Consider the following 27,615-nt stretch of genomic DNA (forward strand, 5'->3'; position numbering starts at 1 on the left):
GACTGATTTATACTTTGGCATGACAATTTAACTTTACTCAGTGCTTTATATGGAAAAACTGATGATCACTTAGTGAGCTAAAAAAAAAAAAAAAAGGCGGGAGAGAGGGGGTTAAAGGCTCTACAAAATATATTGGCTTTTACTAAAAGCTTTAAGAACAGGTATGTTATTTTAACTGTGTTTAAAATTTTTAAGCCGTAACTTCCAAGATGAAAACCTTTAATTGCAAAGATAGGAAAGCCATTTCTGTAGTTTATTAGTGTCTGAGTATATTTTCTTTTGTGAATGAGAAGAAACAACTTATAAACATGTTTTAAAATACAAATTTATTCTTGCTTTTGGTTGCAAATGTTACATCAATTTAACATAATGCGATGTTTGTACTTAACGATTTGGTGTTGATACAGACAGTCCCTGACTTAGCGATGGTTCCATGTACAACTTTTCAACTTTATAATGTTATGAAAGCGATACACATTCAGTAGAAACCGTACTTTGAGTTTTGAATTTTGATCTTTTCCCGGGCTAGCCATATGTAGTATGATACTCTCTTTTTGATTTCCAGATCAAAGGGTGTCATAAAGGCCTGTGTGGCTACAATTACTATAGTAGGAGATAAGAGTATTGCATAAAACAAAACTAGCCTATGTACTGTTTTAAGACAATTTATTAGAACACAGTCACTCATTCAGGAGCCAGTGAGACATCAGGGCAGCAGAAAGGAAGGTGAGATGGAATAGGCCCTATGAAGGACAAAGACAAAGTAATATCCACAGTTCTGAAACTTCATTTTATTCTAATAAAGACTAATGTATGCCTGATAACCTAGTGATAATTCATAAGTTTAGTAGTTAACATATTTAGAAAGCATATAATATTAATATTAAAATAAGGCATTAGAAAGTTTTATAACGAAAGAAATGTTTAATCTTTTTAAAAATCCTTGGTCCATTTTGAAAGATCAATAATGAATTTTTAAAAATCAAAAGGAAAGGAAAATATGTTTTTTCCCCAAAATGCATCAGAACCAGTTGCTGGCATTTATATTTTAATTGCTTGGAATAAAATGGGCCAAATTTTTAAGGCAGTTAATAACAATGTGTACAAGGGCTTGTTTCATTTGATTTAGCACCAAGTAAAGTAAGAGTAAATATGCCATCGAAGATACAGCTGGGTTTTTCCTCTACCTCTCATATTGTCCACTTCTCCTACCAGGCCACAGTATGTAAGCATACATCCTTGTTGTCTCACTAAGGAATCTAAAATGATTTAGATTTTTAAATAGCTGCTCAGATGACACCAGCAGAGTTCTTTCCCTCTTACGATACGGTGGCAGTGAATGCCAGTAGGCATCAATTTCTTTGATCAGGAATAAAGAACTCCTTCATCCAGGAAACTCAGTTACCTTCCTGGTCCTTTTCAACTTATGTAAGTTCTTTTTATTGCTATACCTGTTTACTAATTATGATTGCTACTTATGTGAAGGGAATATTCCCCAAGCGTGTCTAATCTATTTCTATTTCCTAATGAAAAAGTATGCTTACTTTACATAGTGCTGTGGGTTTTCTCTTATTCTTAATTTTTTTCTTTAATATTATTTTTTGTACTATAACTTATTATTTATCAAGGCAGATCATACATTTAGATCAAAAGAGAAACTGGCCAGTAGATCCTAAAAAACATTTCTTAACCTGAGTAACATGAAAACATAGACTTTAATTTATTCAACTTTGGTGCTTATCAGGAACTTACTATGTCAATTTCTGACATGTCATATCCCTTAGTACACATGTATTTTTAAAAGAAAACAAGTCACACTAAAGTAGTATTTTCTCATATGTTAACTGATACATTTTTATAGCAAATTGAAAATTCTGAATAAACTGAAGGTATGTTTAACAACTAAATAAATACAGTATATATAAGGGTACTTCAAAAAGTTCATGGAAAAATGGAATTAAAAGATAATACAAATCTTTCTATGAACTTTTTGAAGACCCCCCCCCCCATGTGGCTAGCTTATAAGTTTCTTAGTGTAAAGGCAACAGTAAATTTGCATCTGGCAACAGATCTGTAAATCCAGTTGCTTTTTTTCTGGAATTTTTTAGATACAGTGTCACACTAAACCATGTCCCACAGTGCTAGAAATGTCTTTTTTGGCATCAGTCTATGCAAAAGCTTTGGATGATATATTTTCCCCAAATGACATGTAATTTTTTGAACTTTTCCAGAAAAATATGGAAATCTTATCAACCACTTATTACTGAACAAAATGATTACTATCAATTGCTCTTTTAATTTTGTTCTAACAGATTTTTTAAAAGTTTAGATGTCTCTGATATTTTTGAATTGCAAACCCATAGAAGGTAACTGAATAAAACACACTAGGTGATTTCAAAAGATGAATCCTAGCATCTGACTCATTTGGCACATTCTTAGTATCCAGAATAAAAATCAGTAGAAATAAAAGTAATATAATTTTCAAACAATTCATACACCCTGGAGTCGTAGGAAAAGGGACTTCTAAATGCAAGGACAAGGAAGTTTTGCTTATCTTACTAGTTACACACATTTTCCCTCATGGAGTAACTGAGGCTTTCTGGTTTGTTTGTGGAACTTTTGTTTGTAGGAAAGCATATACATAGGGCCAGATCTTGTTGGTTTCTGTTCCCGAGAATGTTTCCAATACCCCTTTTTTCCTAAAGATGAAAAACAAAAACAAAATAAAAGGTCTGAATCTTCCTAATGAGCTTTTTCAGAGCTTGTCTGTAAAAGATGATGTGGATTTAGAAGTCTTGGTAAGTATAGGTCTGTGTGATCAAGGGAGAAAGGCACTTGGCTGGCATTGGAAAGCCTAGATTTTAGTTTCAGTTGTGCCCTCTGGCTTACCGAAATGGGCACTTAAAAAACTAATAGCACCTATCATTTATTGAGCATGTACTTCATGTTAAACCCTGTGCTAAATGCTTTGCATATGATATTTAATTTTTTCCAAAGCTCAAATTTTCTTACTGATAAAACTGTCTCTTTTGTAAAGTAACTTAGCCCACATCACCAAGTTGGTAGTAGATTTCCAAACAAGGCCTGTCAGACACCTGTTTGTTTTAAAATAACAATGCTGACTATTACTAAGGTTCTTACAAATACCACTTTCAATTTTTAGTTAAGTCCAGCCCTAGTTCTGTGTGTGGGAACTTAGAAAGAAAAGCTTGAATTAACAGCAAGAGGTAGCAAAAGCCAGAAGAAGCCTAGAAAGACTAGGATATCTCCTAAGATAGGGATGTGAGTCATTCACTTCATCTCTGTAGACTTTCCCAACTTCCCTTCCCACGTTTTGACAGAACTAATCCCTACAGCCACGGTACTTCCACTGCATTCAGGAGTTGCCTCTATTCAGAGCTCTTGCAGTGGTGGTGGTATCTGCCCAATAGCAATGAATTCTCTCTTCTTGTAGTTATTTTTGGGAATCACCTCTCCACCAAATTCAGTCCATGAGGTTGAATTCAGGTTGAATTCAGGTTGGACTGTCTCTATTCCCCATCTTCAAGGGAGGACATGATAAGAGCTAACTGATGCCAGACCCAGGACTTTTGCTGGCTAAAGAGGCTATCTTTTCTGCTGGGGTAGCTGAACTGGCAGGAGGAAAGCCAGAGTGTTGAGGGGCTGCCACACAGGAAGAGCCCCCCTGAGAAGCCAACCCAGGAAAATGGAGCTGAGAGTGACTGAGGCCTGACGATACTTTTTGAACACCTGGACCCAGCCATCTATCTTGGACTTTTTAGTTACATGACTAAAAAATTCTTTTGCTTAAGCTAGTGTGAATTAGGTTCCCGATTAATATAAGCATGTATCACACTGTATGATAAATACTGTTTTACACAGCTCTCTGCCTCACCCACATATAGAAGGTGAGTTTCTTGGGCTTGGCAGGGCTGGGTCTAATTTTCTGTGTGGATCAAGGGACTAGCACAGTGTTAACAGAGTAAATAATAATAGCTGATAGTGAGTGAACAGATGCCAGGGCTTCTGTCTTTCCACAGATTCACTTAATTCCCTTAATAACCCTATAAAGTAGGTACTATTTAATATCGCCTGGTTTTACAAATAAGGAATTTTTTTTTTTTTTTTGGCAGTTGGCCGGTACTGGGATCTGAACCCTTGACCTTGGTGTTATAACACTGCACTCTAACCAGCTAAGCTAACCAGCCAGCCCCAAATAAGAATTTGTGGCATGAATGTTAAATACCTTGCAACAGGGTCACAGAGATGGTAATCTGCAGAGCCAGGTTTATTATACAAATCACAGAATTACAGTAACAGTTACTGTAGGAAGTGAATTGTCAACTCATTCATAATTTCACCCTCCAGAAATAACTATTAGAACAGTTTGGAGACCATTGCTTCAGATTTTACTGCGTACTTACTCTATGACAACAATAACAATACCTAATACTTATGTGGTGCTTATGTGTCAGGCACAACTCTAAGAGTTATACATGTTAACTCAATCTTTCAACCCTCTATTCTCACCCTCATTTTATTAGAGAAAACAGGCAGAGGTAAAGCAAAGGGTTCTTTCTGTAAGGAGAGGGAAGGGTTGAATAAGGAGACTGGACTGTTTCTTAGTCTGAGTCAAATATTAACTCAGTATAGTTCCCATATTAGGTGATATGAAAATCCGCTAAAGAACATACAAAACCATGTTAGAATACAAGCTTTTAAAGACTACTAGCCAAAAAATGATCTGAAACTTAGTTGCCATCTCAGATTCTTCTGTGCTATACCATCGTCTTTGGTGCATGTAGTGGGCATTATTAGGTTTGCCTCCCCAACCTTCATTCCAGCCCTCCCTCTGCTACATAGCAGAGTTTGGATGAGATTGACTCACCCCTGGCTCCAGGTGGGGGAGCCCATCAGTGTAATCCCTTCCACTCCAGTGACCGATTCAGGGATAGGGAGTAACCCAGGCCTAAAACAGTGCCAGGCATTCCCTGATTACAGTGGCTGTTCAGGTTGGTTCAATCTAGGTGATGCTCAGGGCTTTCATTCACTGGGGGAAAGGTTACCCCTCAGCCCTGTATGATAGAGGGAGCCCTGACTGTTGCTGGCAAAAAATGTCTGCAGCCATGCAGGAAGTCTGAGGACAAAGTCAACATGCAAAGCTAAGAGAATGGCAAATCTCCAATCACACCGAGGAGTGACTGAAGCTCAATCTGCCTCTTGAACTTCTCTGCTACACAAGCTAATAAATTTCCTTTATCGCTTAAACCCATTTGAATTGGATCTTCTGATTTTAGCATTTCAACTGTAATTATGGAAAATCAAAAACTGACAGTGGTTCATCATGCAAGAGAAGTTCTGAAAAGCACAAACTCACTGGTAATATTCCAGGACTGGCTTCGTTTGGGCTTCATAAGCCTGTAGTCTCTTGACAACTGTCTCTGGTCTGTCGTCCTCGCGCTGAATGAGAGGCTCCCCAGTCAGATCATCAATGCCCTAAACAGGAGTGAGGAGAGACTGGTGTCAAATGCCGTGTTTCTGAAGGACATTTTTATAAGCAGTTATACTGTTTTTTAGACAGACATCTTCTCTGTGCAAGCACCAAGCACAAAAATGTGATAACTTTTAAGTAAACTGAATCCAACCAAAAGACACGTCATTGTGACACAGAGCCATGGGACTCCAGGATCATTTCCACAGTATCAATCACCTTTTCCTTAGAGTAAAAGGTTTTCCAAACAGCCTCTAAATAGTTTCATATATAAACAAAAAAAATTCAGCTATACAGGGCCGGCCCGTGGCTCACTTGGGAGAGTGTGGTGCTGATAATGCTGAAGCCACAGGTTCAGATCCCTATATATAGGGATGGCCAGTTGGCTCACTTCAGGGAGTGTGGTACTGAAAACACCAAGTCAAGGGTTAAGAGCCCCTTACCAGTCATCTTTTTAAAAAAATTAAAAAATTCAGCTATAGACTGAGAATCTCAACTCTAGGCCAAGGTGTCCTAAATCCCTACCAGCCCCAGTTCCTAATGTATTTCCTGACACAGAGTAGGAAATCAATAAACGCTTTTGAATGAATAGCAAACCCCTGTTGGACCCTTTCTACTAAGCTGAGTGGACTAGACCGGTCGACTATACAAAGTAACCCGAGAATACATCCTCAAGAGTTTGGTCAGATGGAGGATTTCCAAATTCACAAAACTTATGTCTGGGAGGGCAAGAGGACTCAAGGATGGTCTGCTATGTGTTAGTTCCACCACAATTTCTTACCACAGTTTTGGGAGGGTTGAATTCGATGTTGTAGACTCGGCCACTGGCTGGATGAATCCAGCGAGCAGTGAGGCGCTGCTTAATGATCTCAAAGGGCACATCCAGGTTAATCACCATGTCTATCCGGTAAGTTTTATCCAGGGCTTCTGCCTGTGGAAGTGTCCTTGGAAAACCTTTATAAAAAAAAAAGTAAAGAAAAGAAAAGAAAAAGGAGGGCAGGGAGGGAAGGGGAGGAAGGACAAAAGGGAAAGAAAAAGAATTAATGTTGGGCAATGTGAGCAAGAGGAATAATGCCAGGCAGGTGGATCACAGCTGTACTGCAACTGTGATGGTTAATATTTTGTGTCGACTGGGCTGTGGGGTGCCCAGATATTTTTCATTCTGGGTGTTTCTGTATGAGATTAACATTTAGATGGTTGACTGAGTAAAGGAGATTGCCCTCCCTAATGTGGGTGGGTCTCGTCCAAACAGTTGAAGGACTGAATAGAACAAAAGACTGACCCTCTGAATAAGGGAGAGTTCTCCTGCCTCACTGGGACTCCCACTTTTTCCTGCCTTTGGACTCACACTGATCTCATCTACTTCACTCTGAACCTCAGAAGGCTATTTCTGGGATAGGACAAAATGATATTAAAGTTCAGTTAAAAGAAAAATAATAGTGCAGAGTAACAAGCTCTAACAGATAAACAATTTTGTTAGATAGCTAAAGTAGTTTAAACAATGTCGTTCAAAGATTCCGAGACAGGCAAATGTAACTGATTACTGAATCCAGAAATAGGCCCAAATATTTTAGGGATTTTAAAATGATAATATTTTGATCCCAAATTTTTAACTTTGCAATGTTGTTACTAAGGACATTTTTTCCAGAATACCAGGAAAAATTTTAATTGGTAGAAATAATACATTTTCAAAAGTGACAAGGGGAAGACTGAGGGACAAGTGAGCTGATTTATTTAACCATATCCTAATCGTTAGGCAGTTAGTTTGAAATGTTCACTATTATAAAAAATATTGCAAGGAATGTCTTCTTGTTTACATCGTTTTAAGGGAGTTTAACATCCTAGGGTAGAGGATAAAAACTTGATTCCAAATGCTTTCCAGATTTTTATCAGATTACACTCAAATGGAAAGTACAGTTTTATTAGCCTTCCTAGTCTTTAATTTTGCTTTAATGTTCACTCATTTAAAGAGTATTTGAAGAGTTACCCCCCCCAAACCCCAAAACAATGAATAAATAAAGAGTTTCCATACTTTTGGGGGAAAAAAAAAGGTGACAAAGGTTAAAACTGAATGCTATGATTTGTTAGAGCTAAAAATACTGAAAAATTACATTTCTTGTTAATATTAAAACATAGAAAAATGTACCAGTGACCTAGACCTTATAATATGCTAAAATAACAATGATAATAGCTAAAACTATACCCAGGAAGCCTGAATTTGGGGAAAATAACTCCTAAAGAAAGCTTGTAATGCAAAAACTCAATCTATAATATTTTTATAGACTCCAAATTGGATAACAAATCAGTATTTATTATAAAATTTACACCAAAGTAAGGGATCCTGATGAAAACAATTTTACCATATTCAATGAGAACAAGTGGAATATAATAGCTAAATCTAGTGAGTGCTTTAAAGCATTGTATGCCTAATGTTCTATAAGGATCACTTCTGTTAACTGTCATAAGAACTGTAAGACAGGTACTGCTATTATTCCCATTTTACAAATGAGGAAACTGAGGTGCAGCAAGGTTAAGTAACTAGCTCTAGGGCTGGCTGATTAGCTCAGTTGGTCAGAGCACAGTGTTGTTAACACTAAAGTCAAGGGTTTGGATCCCCTTACCTGCCAGTGCTCCAAAAAAAGAAGTAACTTGCTTTAGCTCACAAAGTTATTAAGTAGTGGAATTTGAATGTGAATATAAGCCATCTAACCCAGTACCTAGGCTCATAACCATGGGGTTTGTGCTGAAAAAAAATTCTCAATAAAAATACTCTCTACTGGTATAATTCAGATTAGAATGTTTACAATCATAAACCTGGAGCCAAACAGCCACTGGAACAAAAGAGCTGAATCAAAATACCCTCAACTAGGAGAAGCAAAAGCATAAGGATATTCTTCACAGTATCATTCAGAACAGAGAAAAAGTAGAGGCAACCCAAATGTTCCTCAGTAGGGGATTAATTAAAGTATGATACATACACAAAATGCAAGCTTATGCATCTTTTATTTTAATAAGGCAAATCTATCTGTTAAATATAGATTAATTCAGGGAAAAAGCAAAATGCAAAAAGTGATATGTGTGTGTGTGTGTATGTATTACATAAAGAAAAAATAATATAATACCAGATATTACTTGGCAGGGGTGGGGGCTGGAAACTTATCTCACATTTTATACCAAATACAGTCAAGTGCTGAATAACGACATTTCAGTCAACAATGGACTGCATGTACGGTGGTGGTACAGCCTAGGAGCAACAGGCTACACCAGCTAGCCTAAGTGCGTGGTAGTCTGTACCACCTAGGTCTGTGTAAGTGCACTCTATGATGTTCACACGAGGACGAAGTCACCTAAAGATGCATTTCTCAGAACATATTCCCATTGTTAAGCAACGTATTACTACATATATGGATGTGTGTGTATATGAGGGTACATTCTTTCTAATCACTAACTATAGAAAAAAGCCTGTTTGAATTACATACCAAGCAATAAAAGTAGTCATTCATGAGGGATGTGATCATTGAGGACTTTGAGTCTCTCTCATACATCTTTAAAAGGAAAAGGTATTTTTGCAATAAAACAATAACAAAAAAAACAAAACCAACAAATGCTCCAACATTCCAGGCCTTTCCTATGCAGCCCCTTCTTTGGCCCATGCCCTCTGAGTCCCCCACTGATGACTGTGGGCTGGTCTCATGGATGACTTTCCACTTTCCTGTGCTGGGCAGCATCTCTACTCCACTTGTGTCTACCCTGTTCCTGCAGCCTAAAATTACCTGTTTCTCCACCCACACAAGGCCACCCACACATAGGAATGCTTCCAAACCCCTACCATCTCCCATAGAAGCAAGACTTTTCATTAAACTTTTTAAAATAAAATTTTGAACTTTGAACCATGTATCTATATTTTCTATTAAAAAAAAAGTACATAGCTACCTCCCCACCACATTACTTTCTATTCACATCAACTTTTAATTTACCTCAAAGTACTTATTGGTATCTGTACTTATCCAAATTTTTGTTTACTTGTTTACTACTTGTCTACTGCTACAAGTACATTCCACGAGGGCAAGGATTTTGTTTGCATTTAGGTTCGGGGCCTAAAACAGTTTTTGGCACATAGACAGCACTCAATCAATATCTGTGTAATGAATGAATACACGAAGCCTGGTACGCATGGTACCTAGTGTCTAGCATAGTCTCTATGCACCAAAGACCCTCAATAAACGTTTCAAGAATTTCTGAGTCCTCAAGATTCTGTGCAAATATTGACAGCAGGCAAGGTCAAGGGACGTGTAAACAAATCTGATTTTTTTTCTTCCTGACACTAGCTCCAACAAATAACCCAGAGTAAGTGCTGTGCCAGCCTCACCCTTCATTTGTCCTTTCCTTTACCTGCTTGATTCAAGTCTAGTTCATTTGGGACCTTTGTGCAAATTAGAAAATAGTGTACCTTCTTGTTGGATAAAGTAAGCAACAGGGCTGTGGGGCTTGGCAAGGGCAGGCACTCGTGAAGGTGGGAATGGGGATGAGTTGGAGAAAAGAATGTATAAATAGCAAGACTAGATTAGCATACTCTCTTCCAAAAAAGGGTATTATGACTCTGCTCTTGAAGGAAAGACTAATCCCAAAAAATTTTAAAAAACCAAATCTTATCTGTGTCCTCTCTATATCAGCAAAGCAACAATTAGAAACTAATAATCAACCTATCCTCAAAAATCTTACCACACCTCTGGCTGGGGAAAGTTTATAGCTTATTGTTAAGTTACTCTTGGACTTTCCTTCTTTTGTGGTGATCCTCCCTCATCATAAAATATTCTCAAAGGAGAGGAAAAGGAACTAAAGTTACATCTGAAGGGAGCTTAGAAATCATGCAATCCACTTCCCCTTTCCATTTGGATAAAGAACCAGACCCAGAGAAGGTGACTGGCCCTCGGCCTCAGGGTAATTAGTGACAGAAGTTAGGCCCCTGACCACCATCCTTGACGTCTGTTCATAGCCCAGGAAATGCTCCTTTTCCTGAGTTCTGGGCAGACAAAATGCTCACAACACTCCACTTACCATCCAGCAGCCAGCTATATTGGGTAAGAGTTTTCAGCTCATGAAGGGCCAGCCGAGTCATGACATCATCTGGGATGAGCTTCCCTTGGTCAATGAAAGTCTTGGCTAACACACCAATTTCTACAGCAGAGCGGGGAGAAAGCAGTGAGTGCATTGTTTCATCCCATTCCAGGCCCCTAGGAATTGGTTGCCTAAAGGGGACCTCTGGATGGCACACTCATATGAGAACGTGTATCAACTTTTCTGATAAAAACAGTGGTTACAAAATAATCTAAGCCTATTTCAAATCCTCCCTTATGTAAAAATATATAAATGCAAATGTATAGACAGAGAAAATAATACAAAGCATATACCAATATGTTAACAGTAGTTGTCTGAGAATTATGAGTGATTTTTTTTTTTACATATTTACACTTTTCTGTATTTTCGAACATTTCTATCAGAAAAAAATTTGGAAAAACTGAAATTATCTTTTAAAATAAGAATTTGAAATAGTCATTATGTTGAAGAGTCTCAGTTTAAGTGCCTGCTATCATATGTTACTATACTGATATTTTTAATCATGAGAACAGGTGCTGCTTCTCGTAATACACCTCAATTTTTGACCAGATTAGCACTGTGATTATATTACATTTCTAACAATAAAACACTCTGGAAAAGGATTTATAAACAATTTTAAAATATTATCCACAACTATATGTCATTCTTATGCAACAGCATTTTAATTTTCTTACGTTCCTTTATCAACTATTTATATGCATTCAGAATTGTAATACCATCATAATCGGTGTGTATACAGTTTTGTGTTCTGTTTTCCTTTAGCATTATTTTGTAAGTACTTTTCAGTGACATTATATAGTCATTTCTAGTAACTAGATTACACTCCATCAACATATATCCATGTTTGATATATAAAAATATAATTTATTATGGCAGTGCTGTTGGACATTTAAATTATGTAAATTAGTCTTGGTTTTTCCTCATCACTTCTGCTTTTAAAGATCTTAACACCCTTTCTTCTTTTCTTCTTCCTTTTTTTTTGTCTTCTGAATTATTTTGGATGGCTAAATTCCCAGCAGTCAGATTAAAGGGTTATGATATACATAACCACTTTCAATTGTCAAACTGACCTCAAAACAGATTCTAAATTGTCATATTAATGAGACTTTAGACTTTAATTAAGAACATTAACTGCATGAAAACTGGCTGCCATTTGACAGGTGTATTGCCGGGTTTATAAACTGCATTTGGAAGAGGGCCTGGGTTCTGAGAAAGAGTTCTCAGGAATCACTAAAATAGCCTGTTGGAAAGGTTCATATACTTAATACGTGTGGACCTCTCTGTCTCCAGGCTTTAGACCACTGCCTTGGGGAGGTAGAGCTCCAGCCTCATCAACAGTGTTGGGGGGAAAAATAAAAACTTGCAATTCTCCTGGGCTGAGTTCTGAAAAAACTAGTATTGGTCCCTCCCCTCACCTCTCTCTCTTCAGGCCAAGCCCTCTTCTAAACCCCCAACCAATGGCAACAAATGGATTTAGCTGATGGGATTAGTTAATAAAGTACTTAATTTCATCAGTATAAGAACAGCCTTAAGAAAAGATGATCTGCTCTTGTCACTTCTATTCAACATTGTACTGGAGATTCTAGCCAGGGCAATTAGTCCAGAAAAAGAAATAAAGAATCCAGAAAAGAAGACGTGAAACTATCTCTATTGCAAATGACATGATCCAGTACACAGAAAATCCTAAGGAATCCACTAAAAAAAAAAAAACTATTAGAACTAATAAATGATTCCAGCAAAGCTGCAGGGTATAAGATCAATATACAAAATCTAGCAATGAAAAATCTGAAAATGTAACTAAAAAAATTCAATTTATAATTGCATAAAAAGAATAAGAAAATTAGCAATACATTTTTAAAAAGTGCAAAACTTGCAATCTGAAAACTACAATATTGTTGAAGGAAATTAAAGAAGACCTAACTGAATGGATTATATTCGTGGATTATATGATTTAATATTCTTAACATGGCAATCTACCAGAAAATAATCTACACAAATTGACAAGCTGATCCTAAAATTCACATGAAAAGGCAAGGGGCCCAGAATAGTCCAAACAATCTTGAAAAAGAACAAAGTTGGAGAACACACACTTCCAACTTCAAAATAGCAATCAAGACTGTGTGGTACTTGCATAAAAACACATATAGATTAATGGGACAGAATTAAGAGTCCAGAAATAACTCCTCGAATTTAAGGTCAATTGATTTTCAATACGGATGCCAAGACAATTCAATAAGGGGAAATAGTCCTTTCAACAATGCTGCTGGGACAACTGAATACCCTGAAACAAGAGAATAAAGTTGGACCTCTACTCCACACCATCTATAAAAATTAACTCAGTATGGATCATAGACTTATATAAGAGCTAAAACTATAAAACTCTTAAAAGAAAACATAGGTGTAAATCTTCATGACTTTGCATTAGGCAATGGTTTCTTAAATACGAAACGAAAAGCACAACCAACAAAGGTAAAAACAGATGAACCAAACTTCATTAAAATTAAAAACCTTTATGCTTTGAAAAACACCATCAAGAATGTGAAAAGACAATTCATAGGGTGGGAGAAAATTTTTGCAAATCATAATCTGATAGGGAACTTGTGTCTAGAATAACTAAAGAACTCTTACAACTCGATAATAATAATACATTTAAAAATGGGCACAGGGTCAGAATACCTATTTCTCCAAAGAAGATATATAAATGGCCAATAAACACAAGAAAAGATGCTCAACATCATTAGTCATTAGGGAAATGCAAATGAAAACCACAATGAGACCACTTCACACTCACTAAAATGGCTATACTCAAAAAGACAGATAATAACAAGTATTGGCAAGAATGTGGAGAAACGGTAAAGCTCATACATTGCTGCTAGGATTATAAAATGGTGTAGCCAATTTGAAAAACAGGGTGGCAATTTTTCAAAAAGTTAAACCAAGTTACCACATGACCTACCAGTTCCACTCCTGGGTATGCACCCAAGAGAAATAAAAACGTGTCCACACAAAAACTTGTACATGAATGCTCATACCAGCATTATTCAAAATAGCCAAGAAGTGGGAACAACCCAAGTGTCCATCAACTGATGAATGGATAAATAAAGTGTGGTATATCCACATAATGAAATATTACTCAGCAATAAAAAGAAATGAAGTACTGATACATATTATAACATGGGTGAACCTTGAAAATACTATGCTAAGCGAAAAAAAAGCCAGACAGAAAAGACCACATATTTTAAGAATGTCCAGAACAGGCAAATCAAGAGAGACAGACGGTGGATTAGTGAGTAGAGGCTCAGGTGGGGTGGGGTGGGGTGGGAATAGGAGTGATCGCTAAATGAGGTTTCTTTTGTGGATGATGAAAAGGTTCTAAAATTATTGTGGTGATGACTACACAACTCTGAATACATTAAAGTCCATTGAATTACACTTTAAATGTACAAATTATATGGTATGTGAGTCATATCTCAATAAAGCTGTTAGGGAAAAAAAGGAAATGGGGCACTCATCATGGAAAGCAGTATTGTTAAAGGTATGTATAGGATGTACAGTGTGCTATCGTTTGTGTAAAACACACAAACGGGGAAGAACAGGTAGACATTTAGTTATATGTGCATGAAATATGTTGAAAGGACTTTTTTCACTAAATATCCTTTTATATTTTTTGGAATTCCAAACCAACTTAAATTTTCTACCATTACAAAAATAATTTTCTCTACCATTAATATCATCCTAATTATGCATACCTATGCTCCATGTGTGTACATAATAATGTTTTATTAGATATAAAGAACGTGGGAGGTGACAGAGGTCTTGTCAATCTACTGAATTTAACTCCCCCCAACGTAAAGATGAGAATACATGAGATTCTCAAACTTTGAGCAATCACATGTCAACCCTACAATTTCTACCACAGGTGAACTATTATTTATTATACAGTTTTCTTTAAAATGACTCAGCTTTTTAAATCAATAAGCTACAGCGGTCATGAAATACAGATTTGGTGTGCTAGTTAGTTTTTTCAAATGCACTTTGAAATAAATTTTTGTTTACCTAAAATTATCTCATGAACCTCAATTTGGGAAATAGTAGAGAGTATTTAACTGGCACACAAGGAAACCTGGGTTTTCACCGTAGTCCTCCAGTAAATGCTGTTTATTACTGAACAAGTTCTTTAATCTCTCCTGAACTTAGTTTCCTCCTCTTTAAATGAAAAGATTTACTAAAGGTCTAAGTGTCAGACTCAAGTCTCCTGACTCCAGCATCCAGTGGTAGCCTCTGGTTATTCCAGGTTTGCTACTATCAGTGAGTTGCCTAGTGTTTCCAGTGTCCATATCACATATCCTGGGATGATTTTAAACTTTAGCTATGAGATACAGCCATGGATTATAAAATACAGTCTCTCATGAAATGGTGGTTGGAGAGTAAATTGGCAAAATCCTTCTGTAGCATTATTTGATGGTACCATATTTGTAGAAATTCTGTACTAGGAATTTATTTGAAGGAAACAAGCAAAGATGTTGTCAACCATTCATTTACAAAGATGGTCACAGCAGTATTTATTATAGCAAAGAATTGTTAACAACATAAATGTCCAGTAATAGGAAAATGTTTAATAATTATGCAACCTTGATGAAATTATCATTTTTAGACTGCTTAATGATGTGTGAAATGCTCACAATAAATGAGAATTAAAAAGTATCTAGGTAACCATTTAGGTATCTAGGTAACGATTTTGCAAAAACATACAAATGCAATAGAGAAAAAAGAGAAAGAAAAAAGAAATAGCACCAAAGTGTTCATTATAATTGTCTCTGTGGCAAGGAAGAATTATGGAGGACTTAATTTTCCTTTTTTTATATTCTCATGACATATTTTTCTTCCTTTATACTTTACTTTTAGTATCAGAAAATATTAGGCAGTATTTTTTTTTTTTTTAAGATTACACCTCTCTTTTGGCTGTGATCCTGTGGGAAATACCCAATCCATTGACAAATATTTATTGAGAACATATTCTTAGTACTGAGATACAGAACATCTGTAATAACAACCTCATGGTACCTCCCCAAGCGCCTTTTTCTGTTTTCCTTCTTAAAGAATTCCCCATAAAGACTCCAGAATGGGCAGGCGCCCAAAGCAGCTGAACATCTTTTCCCTCCTTCCCCCCTCTAGCCTCTCCTTTCATGTTGTGGAGCTGGGGAAGAGGTCAGCAAGAATGTCAGGGAGTGTTAAAGATAAACAAAGAGCACTGTTTCTTAATTTTTAAAAAGTTTATTTGTCTTTTAAGTTAATTTTTAAAAAATGTTTTATGTTTTCATAAATTAATGTACCCTTGACTCTTTGCTGAAGGTGTTCCTCGCCACACAATTGTGCCTCACTGCTCGGTAAGTTTTCAGAGAATCCCTTAAGGATTCTTTACTCCCTTGCACTTTGTTTGGATAACTTTACTCCAATCAGTGGCAGTACTCACGACTGTTTAGTTACCTAACAACTTCCATACGGTGCATCCAGAGCACTTAGCAAGAGTCAAAAAACTTAACTTTTTGCAGAAGTTTAATTAATTACAAGACTATTATTTTTAAGATCAATGTTACCAGAGAAAGAAATAAAAGTAGTAATACACCAGCCAGAGATGCTAAGTACTGAATTAAAAGAACTTCAAGAGACATTGGGCTGATTCTTTTTTTTTTTTTCTTCCTCTCATTTAAATGTCAGTATTTTTGAAACAAGCAAACAAACAAAAAACCCCACCCGGGAGCTAAAAATTAATATATAAATTCACACACACACATACACACACACACACACACACAAAAACCGGGGGGGGGGGGAGAAGATATAACAACCACAATTACTTGAAGTTGATAGGACAAGCAAACAGTAAGGACATTGTTGGGGCGGAGGGAGGAGAGGGAGGAGGGAGGGAGGTTTTGGTAAGGGGCAACAATAATCAACCACAACGTATATCGACAAAATAAAATTTAAAAACAAACAAACAAACAAAAAACAAAAAACCCCACCCGGAAATAAGCTAAATGCCCATCAAGAGGGGACTGGTTAAATAAGAGTACAGTCAGCAAACAGATCTCTATACAAACAGAATGAAATGGATTTCTACGTTTTCATGTGGAAAGATATCCCAGATATACAGTGAAAACATACTGCTGCAGAGAACATGTATAGTATGATTTTACATTACATAAAATAAAGGACATACATATATGTGCTTCTACATACACATTTCTAGAAGGAAACACACTGTTCCTCTGTGAAGAACGGGACTGAGGCAGGGAATGAGGAGAGGGCTTTACTTTTATTTTATGAACGTCTATCCTGTTTCTAATTATTATTATTATTTTTAACCTCATGCAGGCATTATTTCTATGTAAATGGCTTCAAAATGAGTTTCAAAATGGGTTCTGTTCTGGAAAGTAAAGTTCAATACTTTTGAGATAAAAACTCAGTGCTGTTGACTTTAAAAAGAGCCTTCTAAAAATAGAATTTACATACCACAAATTCACCCGTTGCAAAGCGTACAGCTTGTTAACTGAATTTTGTGCTGAGTTATAAGAATTTATCGGGCACGGGAAACAAAACAATCTTTTATGTAACCACGCACAAGAATAACTTTCGTGTCTAAGAAATCTCTGGGTACATCAACATCTAAGCCAGTTTTGTGACTGCAACAAGGGTAAATAATACTCGACCTTCAGATCATGGAGGAAAGGTCAGAACTACAAGATCCCATAGAGTTTAACCAAAAAGAAAAAGTCAGAGAAGAGAAAGCAAAGCCTAGCAGGATTAACCCCAGTTTTCCACGCGCACGGGCACGTGGAGAAGCCCCAGCCCAGCGATCGGGGCAGGAAGAGCCTCTCAGAGCCCAGTGCTTTCCTTTCGCCTCTGAACCTCGAGCGTGTCCTAACGTCCTCGTCCCTTCTCCCCACAACCCGCCCGAAGCTGCCCACGGAGGCCGGAGGTTTCGGGGCGCAGTCACGCAGCAGCCCGAGGTCTCTGACGGCGGCGGCGGGAGGGAAATGCTGAGCCCGTGTCCCCGGGACCCGCACCCCCCGCCTCGGTTCGTCCTCCCGCAAAGCCCGACCCGTGCGACCGCGCCCGGCCAGCCCTCCACCCCGGGCTCCCACCTGTGCCCCGCAGCATGTTGTTTCGGAGCAGGTCCCCGCTGGAGAGGTGCTTCAGCTCAAAGTGCTTGGTGATGCGCGACGACACGGTGCCCTTGCCGGAGCCCGGGGCCCCCATGATCACCGCGCGCAGCAGCCGCGTGGACGCCCCCATGGCTGCGGACAGAGGCCCGGGCCGCGTACACCGCGGGGCCTCCTCGGCCTGGTCTGCGCGCTCGCCCGCTCCGCACCCCGGCGCTGGCCGGCTGTCGGCCTCGTGAGCAGGCGGCTGCCGCGGCGCTCCGGCGCTCCCGGAAGTGAGGCGACGGCCACCGGGCCCGCCCCAACCGCGCCCAGGCGGCGGCTGCGCCCGCCCCTCGGCGACCCCGGCGCGCCCCCTCCCCGGCGTCCGGCCCAGCCCAACCCGCTCAGGCCACGCCCCTCGGCGACCCCCTCCGCATGCCTCCGCTGCGGGGCGCTTCCCCACGTCTCCTCGGAGACGGCCGCAAGCCCTTCACTCCTCTGAGATCCAACTCCGCGCCCTGTCCCGCCGAGTCCCAACTGGATAGACCGCGTCCCCTCGGTGCGCCCTTGACAACTCCGGCGCGCCCCCTTCCTAGTCTTACAACGCTAGTTGCCCCTCCGCATCCCCTTTGCTCCCCTTCCCTGCTGGGGCTCCCCGAGGCCTCCTCGGCAACCCCTGCACGTCCCCCACTCCCCTCAGATTCACCTGCTTTCACCTCCCCCCGACCCGGCTCCCCGTCCTCACCAGTCCCAGACGATAGTCCACGCTCCCCTCTGTGCACCCTTGGCAGCCCCTGTGCGCCCCTGGGCGCCACTTGGTTGCTGGACTTCATCCCCCCTCCCCAACATCCTTTTTCCACCCCTTGCGCCTGGACCGTGCCAGGCCTTGTCCTGCCCAGTGCCAGCAGGGTACACCGAGCCCTGCTCCGTGCCCCTTGGCACCCCCTGCCCACCGCTACCTGGTGCCCCCGTGCGCGCCCCTCCCCCTCTGCTCCCCTGGATCAACAGACGACCCCGGTCTGCCGCCGCTCCACGTTCTCCGCTCCCCTCCCTCTTAACTCCTACTCTGCTGCAGAGCGACCTCTCCTCCCTTGCTCTTTGTAGCCTCACAGGGGGTGACAACGAGCCTACAGGAGCTCTCTTCTCATGACGCATGAGAAGAAACCCAGAATAAACCCAGTTTTCATTGAGTGAGGTGCTTTAAGTCACACATCTAGAGAGAGGTGTCTCTTACTTCCCCGGATCACACTCAGGCTCAGAAGCAGCTGTTACTTTTACTCTGCAGAGCCCCAAAGTACTGGCTTCTCAGACTCCTTTGTTTGCCTTCAGAAATGCATTCACTCTGTGAATATTCGTTCAGTGCCTACTGTTTGTCAGATTCTGTTCTTAGGGGGCTCTGAGAACTCTGTGGTAAACAAGACAAAGTTTCTGCTCCTTGGAGTTTAAAGTCTTGTGGGGGAGGCAGATCCTAACGCGGAAGCAAATAAAAGAGCAACGTAATCTGAGATCGTCTATGAATAAAACAGAACTGTGAACGGGTGGAGGGTTTTAGATCTGGTGGTCAGTAAAGCTTTGAAGAAGTGGCATTTGCTCCGACTACTGAATTAGAATACAGGGGGAGAGTGACACAGACAAGGGGCCAGGCCCTAAAACTGAATGCTTGGCATGTTCCAAGAATGGAGACACAAGACAAACATTTCAGTACCACTTTATCTGTAAAATGGACATGGAAGATTAATATGGAGTGGTTAAAATAAAATGTTTGTCAAGTACTTAGTACAATGCCAGCTAAAGGGTGAGTATTCAATAAAGGTTGTCCATTTATCATCATTTCTTTGTGCTTTTATCATCAGAAAGAAGCCTCTATGAAAATAAACACAGTGCCCTCCTCCTGGGAGGCTAATAAATGAGTAGGTCAAACTGCTTTCAATTTCAAAGGAGATGGAAATTATTTCAGAGAGGGATGGTTTGCGAAGCCTTGCTCTGGGAGCAAATCTGAGCTGGGTGAGTGGGTAATGAATTTCAATAGATAGGCAGCTCTCTGGACTTAGAAAGAAAATTAATAGCTCATACATATTCATTACTAAGCAGGCAAGAATGAAAATGAATGAATTAAACATTCAGTTCATGTAGTTAGAAAAAGGATATCAAAATAACCCAAGGAAAGAAAGGAAAGGGATTAAGTAAGCAACAAAGCTGAAAGGATGAGAAAAACAAAACTGACAAAAGAATTAAAAAGTCTGGACAAGTTCAAGTTAGGCAATACTGGAAAACCTGAAGGTGTAGATTAAGTACTTCTAATCTCCAAAGCCTGGAGCATTTGAAGTTTCAGCCCCAAAAGAGATCTGAAAGAAAATCTTGGGGAAATTTGGCTAAGAAGAAAAACTGTTCAAACAAACAAAAATGGCCAAGAAATCATCCTGTCATGGGGGGTGGGGGCGAGGGGAGGGAAGCTGAGCGTTCTGGTCACATTAACAGGCCCACAAAATGCCAACTAACTTTGGCTTTGCTAAGGGTTGTTGATTACAAATGAGTAAGTAACTGCCAAACTGAGAAATCTCCTGGCAACTGTGCCTAGCGTAGTCATTTCGCCATACGCAGGAATTTGTATGGGTCTGTTCACTGCTTAACTGGCTGCTATGGTAAAGACACTGAGTTCTAATTAATACAGATTTAATTTAATTTTTATTTCACAAGGAGTGTTCAAACTATATATATCCAAGTGTTTTGTACAGATTAATTTGAGCCAAATGAGTTCTTTGTACATAGTAGGCATTCAACAAACCTTAATTGATTAAATACTAAGAATTAATATTTTGCAATATTGAAGACTGGTATTTAAGAGTTCTAGAGTGTACAGTGGCAGGGGGGGGCGAGATTATAGGCATGTGTTATGGGTTGAATCATATCCCCAGAAAAGATATGTTGAGGTCCTAATCCCCAGTACCTCAGAACATGACATTATTTAAAAATAGAGTCATTGCAGACACAATTAGTTTAGATGAGGTCATTCTGGAGTATGGTCAGCCCTTAATCCAATATGTTGTGAAGACATGGGGGGCAGGTGTGTGGGGGGGGCGGAGAACGCCGTGCTGTGATGGAGGCAGAGAAGGAACACCAAAGATTGCTGCAACACCAGAAGCCAAGAAAAAGGCATGAAACTAATTCTTCCCTGGAGACCTTGAGAGAGCATAACCCTGATGACACCTTGATTTTGGACTTGTGACCTCTAGAACTACTAGAGAATAACTTTCTATTCTTTTAAGCCCCCCAGTTTTTGGTACTTTGTTACAGCAGCCCTAGGAAATGAATACACCGTGTTTCCAGGAAATGTGTACACATGCATATATGTTGGTTCACACATGAGTTAGGTAAATGAGAATAAAAGAATAGAAGGGTTTAGTGTCCGAGAAGCCATAACTGGGATTGTAGTAGAGTAAAGAGATCAGAAAAGAAGCCTGGAAGGGTGAGATTACAAAGAGAAGGGAGGTGCATTAGTTACCCACCAATGAAGAAGCCATTAGTGCTTAATACAACATGATTTCTTATTTATCACAATTGTGTAGGTTTTATTGCTCATCTCCCTTGGGCTCATTCATGTGCCTACAACTGGCAGCTCAGCTGGGATGGTTGGAACAATGTGGACAGCTGAGCCTCTTTCCACATGGTCTTTTGTCTCAGGCTTCTTCAGATCTTGGTGGTCTCAGGATTCTTAGAGGACAAGTGTCAATGTGCAAGTACTTCTCAAACCTGTTCTTGGACTGGCCAGTTAGCTCACTTGGGAGAGCATGGTGCTGACAACACCAAGTCAAGGGTTAAGATCCCCTTACCGGTCATCTTAAAAACAAACAAACAAACAAACAAAAAAACATGTTCTTGCCTCAACACTTTGTGATGTTCCATTGTCCAAAGCAAGTCACATGGCCAAACCCAGAGTCAGTGTGTGAGGGGACTATACAAGGGCCTGGATTCTGAGAAGTACGATTTATTGGGAACCATTATTGTAACAATCTACCACAGAAGGACTCTGTATTAGTTACTTGTTGCTGTGTAGCAAACTTACCCAAATTTAGCAGCTTAAGACAACAATACTTATCACGTTTTCCACAGGTCAGGAATCTTGACACAGCTTAGCTAGGTGCTTCTGACTCAATGCTGCAATTAAGGTATTGGCTGGGATGACAGTCATCTCAAGTCACGCCTTGGGGAAGATCTACTTCCAAGCTCACTTTTGCAGCTGTTGGCAGGTCTCAGTTCCTCTGCAGCTGTTGGCTGAAGACGGCAGTTCTAATACTGAACAAAACAGGTAAAGTCCTGTTCTCAAGGAGCTTACATTCCAGTGGGGAGAGAGAAAAGAGGCAAACACATAAGTAAATATATAGAATGGCAGGTGTTTATAGGTGCCATGGAGAAGAATATAGCAGGGAAAAGGGAGAGCAGGGTGATGGTAGGGCTGTTGCTATTTTATATAGGTAAAGAAAGGGTTGTTAGAAAGGCTGACCATTCAAAATCTAAAAGAAATTTTAGAGCAAACCATTTAGATATCTGGGGGAAGAATGTTCTAGAGAGAGAAGAGCAAGTGCAAAGGCCCTGAGGGAGGAATGTGCTTGAGTTTTCAAACAACAGTAAAGAACCCCTGTGCCTGGAGCAAAGACAGCAAGAAGGAGAAAGATAGGAAAGCTCAAGAAGGTAGGTCCAGATCTCATAGGGTTGCTGTCATCTCATAAACCACTGTGGCAAATGGTATCATCCAAAGATGGCCATGCCACCACCTCCCAGTCCACATGCTCTTCTTACATATGACTTGACAGTTCTTCAGTTAAGAGATAGGGTCCGTAACTCCTCCATCTTTAAACTGGGTGTGCTTGTGTGACTCTTTTGACCAATGGAGTATGGTGGAAGTGGTGCTGTGTGACTTGCAAGGCTAGGTCATGGGAGACAATGCAGCTTCTGATTTGTTCACTGCAACACTCATTCTGGAAGCCCAAAGCTCCCACACACAGAGTCTGACTACTCTGAAGCCACCATGCTGTAAGGAAGCCTAAATTAGCTCACATGGAAAAGCCACCTAGGGAGGCCCTGAGACTATATGGAGAGAGTAGTGCTTCATCCCCTTGGTGCTCCATCTCCAGCCATCTGACTTCACCTGCCTGAGACACCTCAAGCCAAAAACCATCCAGCTGAGCCCTCCACAAATTACTGACCTACAGAAGCGGTGAGAGAAAATAAAATAATTGTGGTAATTAAATAATTAAGCAATAATGCAAACAAGAGATGGCTTGGGTTTTTGTAAAAGGGATACAGGTGATAGAGCAGTTGGATTCTGAATTCATGTATTCATTTTTTAGGAATAATCTCAAACTCACGGAAAAGTTGCAAGTGCAATACAAAGAGTCTTTTCACCTGAACCGTTTGAGATGTTTCATCATTCCTGAATACCTTAAGTATATTTCCTACAAGCAATGGCATTTTTGTATAATCACAATAAAACTTTTGAAATCAGAAAAATAACTACAACCATCCAATCTCAGACACCATTCAATTTTCCCCAAATGAACCATTAATGTCCTTTATAACAAAAGTTATAAGATCACATACCACATTTAGTTGTCATGTCTTTACTCTCTTTCAGTCTGGAACAGTTCCTTAGTCTCTCTTGACTTTCATGACCTTGACACTCTTAAAGATCACAGGAAAGTTATTTTGCAGAAAACCCTCCATTTGAGTTTATCTGATGTTTCTTCATAATTATATTCAGTTTATGCATCTTTGGTAGGAAAATCACAGACATGGTGCTGTGTTCTATCAGGTAGCATATGATTTCAATGTGTTGTATTATTGATGATGTTAACTTTGATAATCTGGTTAAGAGGTATTTGCCAGGTTTCTCCACTATAAATTTACTCTTTTTCCATTTGTAATTAATAGGTATTCTGTACAAGGTAATTTGAGACTTTGTAAATACCTCATCCCCCATCAAACTTTTAATATATTAACTTATATTTATTTACAGGGTTTCTTGTTTTATTAAATGAGTTATAATCTATTATCATCATTACTTATTTTGATGCTCAAATCATTTCAGATTTGGTCAATGGAATTTCCTTCAAGCTAGCATCTGTGCCTTTTTGACATGTTCCCAGTATTCTTTGTGCACTGATTCACTTTCTGGCATAAAAAGAAGGTCCAGGCTTGTCTTATACTTCCTAGGCCCAGAAGCACATTGAAATAGCTCAGATCAGCCATTTTGCCAAGGATCTCTGCTTCCCTTTAGTGGAAAATGGGATTTAGAAACCCAGGTCTGTGCACTAAGTGTGTTTATTACTATTAACGTGTCATTGCTATAAGGCACTATTAGAAGACAGACATAAGAAATATGTAAATATATTTATACATATTCATTTACACACGTTTATGTCTATTTTTATTTATGTGTCTGTCTACATATTATTGAGAACCATGAGTTCACACTGGTATCTTCAATTCCGATCGAACAATCCAGGATTTATTTCCTTTTTCTCCCTTCCAGGCTTCTTTTCTGGTCTCTTAACCCACTACAATCCTAATCATGGCTTCTCCTCATACACTGAATCCATCTATTCTTTTAATCTCACCTACGTAGCCCATGATGATACATTGCTTCTGGATTTTGAGTTAGTGTCTCTGACAGAGAGACATTGACTCTCCTGTCCTTTATGTATTCTTTTACATGATCAATCACACTGTGTATAATCAATCTTCCATCACCGCTGCCTACCCCTTCTCCATGCAGATGTCAACCCACTTGAGTTTCAAAACTCCATGCTGGACCATTCACCACCCCCCAACATGTGGACACCCTTCTCACCTTGCTGGGGCTCTGATACTCTATGCTTGAACAGCCCCTGCAGACATCCTTCTCACTGCTCCCCAGCTCTGACATCACATGCCAGGCTGCTTACCCACAAGAACACCCTAGTCACTCTGCTCAGGCTCCAAAACTCTGTGCCGTGCTGCACTGCCCTCCACATGCGAAAGTCTTCCTCATCCCACTCAAACTCTGGCACTGGTGCTGGGCTGCTCTCCTATGCAGATGCCCTCTTCTTGAATGTGGTTTGAATATAGACCCAACACGAGTCCCTGATGGATTAGATGAATTACAGTGGAAAAAGAGCTTTTTCCTGAGCTATTGGATGAATAGAATTGTCATTAACTGAGACTGGGAAAACTATAAGAGAAACAGGTCTGGGGGAGAATATTACAGTTGTTTTGGGTAAGTCAAGTTTGAGATGCCTGTGGTACGTCTAGGTGGAGGTGATAAAGAAGCAGGTAGATGTGCAAATTTTGAGCACATGGTAGAGGTCCTGGCTGGAAATATAAATTGGGGGGTTTTCAGTATATTAAAATTCATCAGACAGTATAAACTCACTGAAGGAATGAGTTTAAATGGAGAGAAGAGGTCTGAAACATGAGTTCTATGGTTCTCCAACTTTTAGAGATTGGGAGATGAGGAAGAAGCATCGGAGGAGCTGAGAGAGAGACCAGTTAGTTAGGAAAAAAATTGGGTTAATGTATCATCATAGAAATTGACTGAAGAATTTGTTTCAAGAAGGGAGTGATTAAGTCAGTCAAATTGTGCTGATAGGTAGGACTGAGAACTGACTGAAAATTATTTCTAGTTGTAAGGGAAAAACCCTATATGAAATAGATTATTTTTCATTTCTAATTTATAGATAAAAATATGAGGATAGTTTTGCCCCAAATTCCATAGTTATTCAGCAACTGGATTAGTGATTTTTAAATTTTTTTAAAATGCTGGATGAAATACAGAAAATGCTTTCTCTGAGGAGCACCCTTTGGGAGTACAATTCAAATTATTCAGAAGAAGGATATTAGAGGAAAAGGAAAGAGAAGGTCTAAACAAAAGTGGAGGAACAGAACAGAGGAGGCAGAACTCAGAAACTACAAGGTCATGTGTTTTTTTTAACATTTTGCAAAAGCAACAGGAGAGGGAGCCTTAGAGCTAAGACAATCTTATTACAACATTCATTTGGAAGGATAAATAAGCAAGAATATTTGGGAAACCCTAAAAAAGAAGGACATTGAGGAAGGTCTAACCTGACCAGTTTTTAAAACATTAGAAAGCTTGTATAATAAGCAGATAGTAATTTGGCATGTGTCTTGATCCATTTTGCACTGCTATCACAGACTACCTGAGACTGGATAAAAAGGTTGGCTCACAGTTCTGGAGGCTGGGAAGTCCAAGATTAAGGCACCAGCATCTGGTGAGGGCCTTCTTGCTGAATTACCACATGGCTGAATGTGGAAGGGCAAAGAGAGAGAACCCACACCCTAAAGTCCCTTTATTAAGACACTAAACCTACCCAGGAAAGTGGAGCCTCCATGGCCCAACCACTTCCCAAATGTCCCACCTCCCCAAACTGCCACAATGGCAATTAAATGTCAGCATGAGTTTTGGACAGGACAAACATTCAAACTATAGCATTCTGGCTCTGGCCCCCCAAAACTCATGTCCTGCTCACATTAAAATACATTCGTTCCATCTGAAAGTCCCAAGAGTCTTAATTCATTTCAGCACCAACTATCCCTATAACTGTGAGCCTATGAAATTAAACAAGTTACATGCTTCTAAAATACAGTGATGGAACAGGAATAGGATGGACATTCCCATTCCAAAAGGGAAAAACGGGAAAGAATAAAGGGATAACAGGTCCCAAGTAAGTTCAAAACCCAACACGGCAAACAACCTTAGATCTTAAAGGTTGAGAATAATCTTTTTTGGCTCCACATCCCATTTTCCAAACACAATGGGGCTGGGGTTAGACCCTCAAGGCTTCTGGCTTCCCACCTCCATGGCTTTGCTGGATGCAGGCCACACCATTCTCACAGATTGGAGTCAAGTGCCTGCAGCTCTCCCAGGCTGGCGTTACATGCCAATGTCTCTACAGAGATCTTGGGGGTGGCCCTGTTCCCACCACTCGACTAGGCATTGCTCTTGCAGGGATTCTCTGTAGTGGCTCTGTCCCTCTGACAAGTCTCTGTCTGAAACCCAAGGCTGTTCATGACATCCCTTGAAGTCTAGGCGAAGGAAGATATGCCTTCACAACTCTTGCATTCTGCAAGCCTGCAGAATTAGCACCATGTGGACACCACCAAGGTTTACCACTTGCTCCCTCTGAAGCAGCAGCCTGGGTAGCACCTGGGGCCACTTGAGCCACGGCTGGAGTATCTGAGGAGCACTGGGCTGGAATGTGGGGAGCAGAGTCCTAAGGCAGCCCTGGTCAGCAAGCCTGTGGAGGGCGTTCCAGGTCCGTCTGGGGAAACCATTCTGGCCTCGAGGCCCTAGCACTCTGAGCCTTTGATGGGAGGGGTGGCACATGTAATCTCTGAAATGGCTTTCAGAAATGGGTCATCCTCCCATTGTCCTGATGAATAACATCTGGCCTCTTTCTATCCATACTAATCTCTTGAGCAAATGGTGTCTTGGTCTTCTCTCCTAAACATGCTTTTTCATTCTTTACATGGCCAGGCTGGATATTTTCCATATCTTTACTGTCTGCTTTCCTTTTAATTATAAATTCCATCTTTAAATCATTTCTCCCTTCTCATATTTTATTTTATGCAGTTAGAAGAAGCCACGCAGGACCCTGAATGCTTTGCTTAGATATTTCTTCCACCAGCTATCCTAGTTTATCAGTCTTAAGTTCTGCTTTCCAAAAAGTCCTATGACACAGACACGATTCAGCCAAGTTCTTTGTCACTTTATAGCAAGTATGGCCCTTCCTCCAATTTCCGATACCATGTTCCTCACTTCTGTTTGAGACCTCATCAGAATAGTCTTTACTCTCCATATTTCTACCA

The 27,615-nt window shown here is 39.9% G+C and overlaps 2 protein-coding genes across 3 annotated transcripts; one reads left to right on the forward strand and one right to left on the reverse strand.

The window, feature by feature from the left end:
• Nucleotides 1-307: 307 nt before the first annotated feature.
• Nucleotides 308-18,073, reverse strand: AK3 (adenylate kinase 3). 2 transcript variants are annotated; one of them, XM_063081445.1, is made up of 6 exons: nt 17,755-18,072; nt 10,550-10,669; nt 6,273-6,445; nt 5,378-5,496; nt 2,571-2,699; nt 308-743 (listed from the first exon to the last, which is right to left on the reverse strand). In XM_063081445.1, exons 1-5 carry the CDS (start codon nt 17,903-17,905, stop codon nt 2,579-2,581), a joined length of 684 nt encoding a protein of 227 aa, XP_062937515.1. In that variant the 5' UTR covers nt 17,906-18,072; the 3' UTR covers nt 308-743; nt 2,571-2,578. The 2 variants fall into 2 exon arrangements, with proteins under 2 accessions (XP_062937515.1, XP_062937516.1); XM_063081446.1 differs by lacking the exon at nt 2,571-2,699 and having other exon boundaries at nt 17,755-18,073.
• A 116-nt stretch (nt 18,074-18,189) lies between these two features.
• LOC134364520 (uncharacterized) lies at nt 18,190-18,858 on the forward strand. Its single transcript, XM_063080413.1, has one exon. The coding sequence runs from the start codon at nt 18,190-18,192 to the stop codon at nt 18,856-18,858; it is 669 nt and encodes a 222-aa protein (XP_062936483.1).
• Nucleotides 18,859-27,615: the final 8,757 nt, after the last annotated feature.

The sequence above is a fragment of the Cynocephalus volans genome, chromosome 16 (genome assembly GCF_027409185.1).
Source record: "Cynocephalus volans isolate mCynVol1 chromosome 16, mCynVol1.pri, whole genome shotgun sequence".
NCBI lineage: Eukaryota > Metazoa > Chordata > Mammalia > Dermoptera > Cynocephalidae > Cynocephalus > Cynocephalus volans.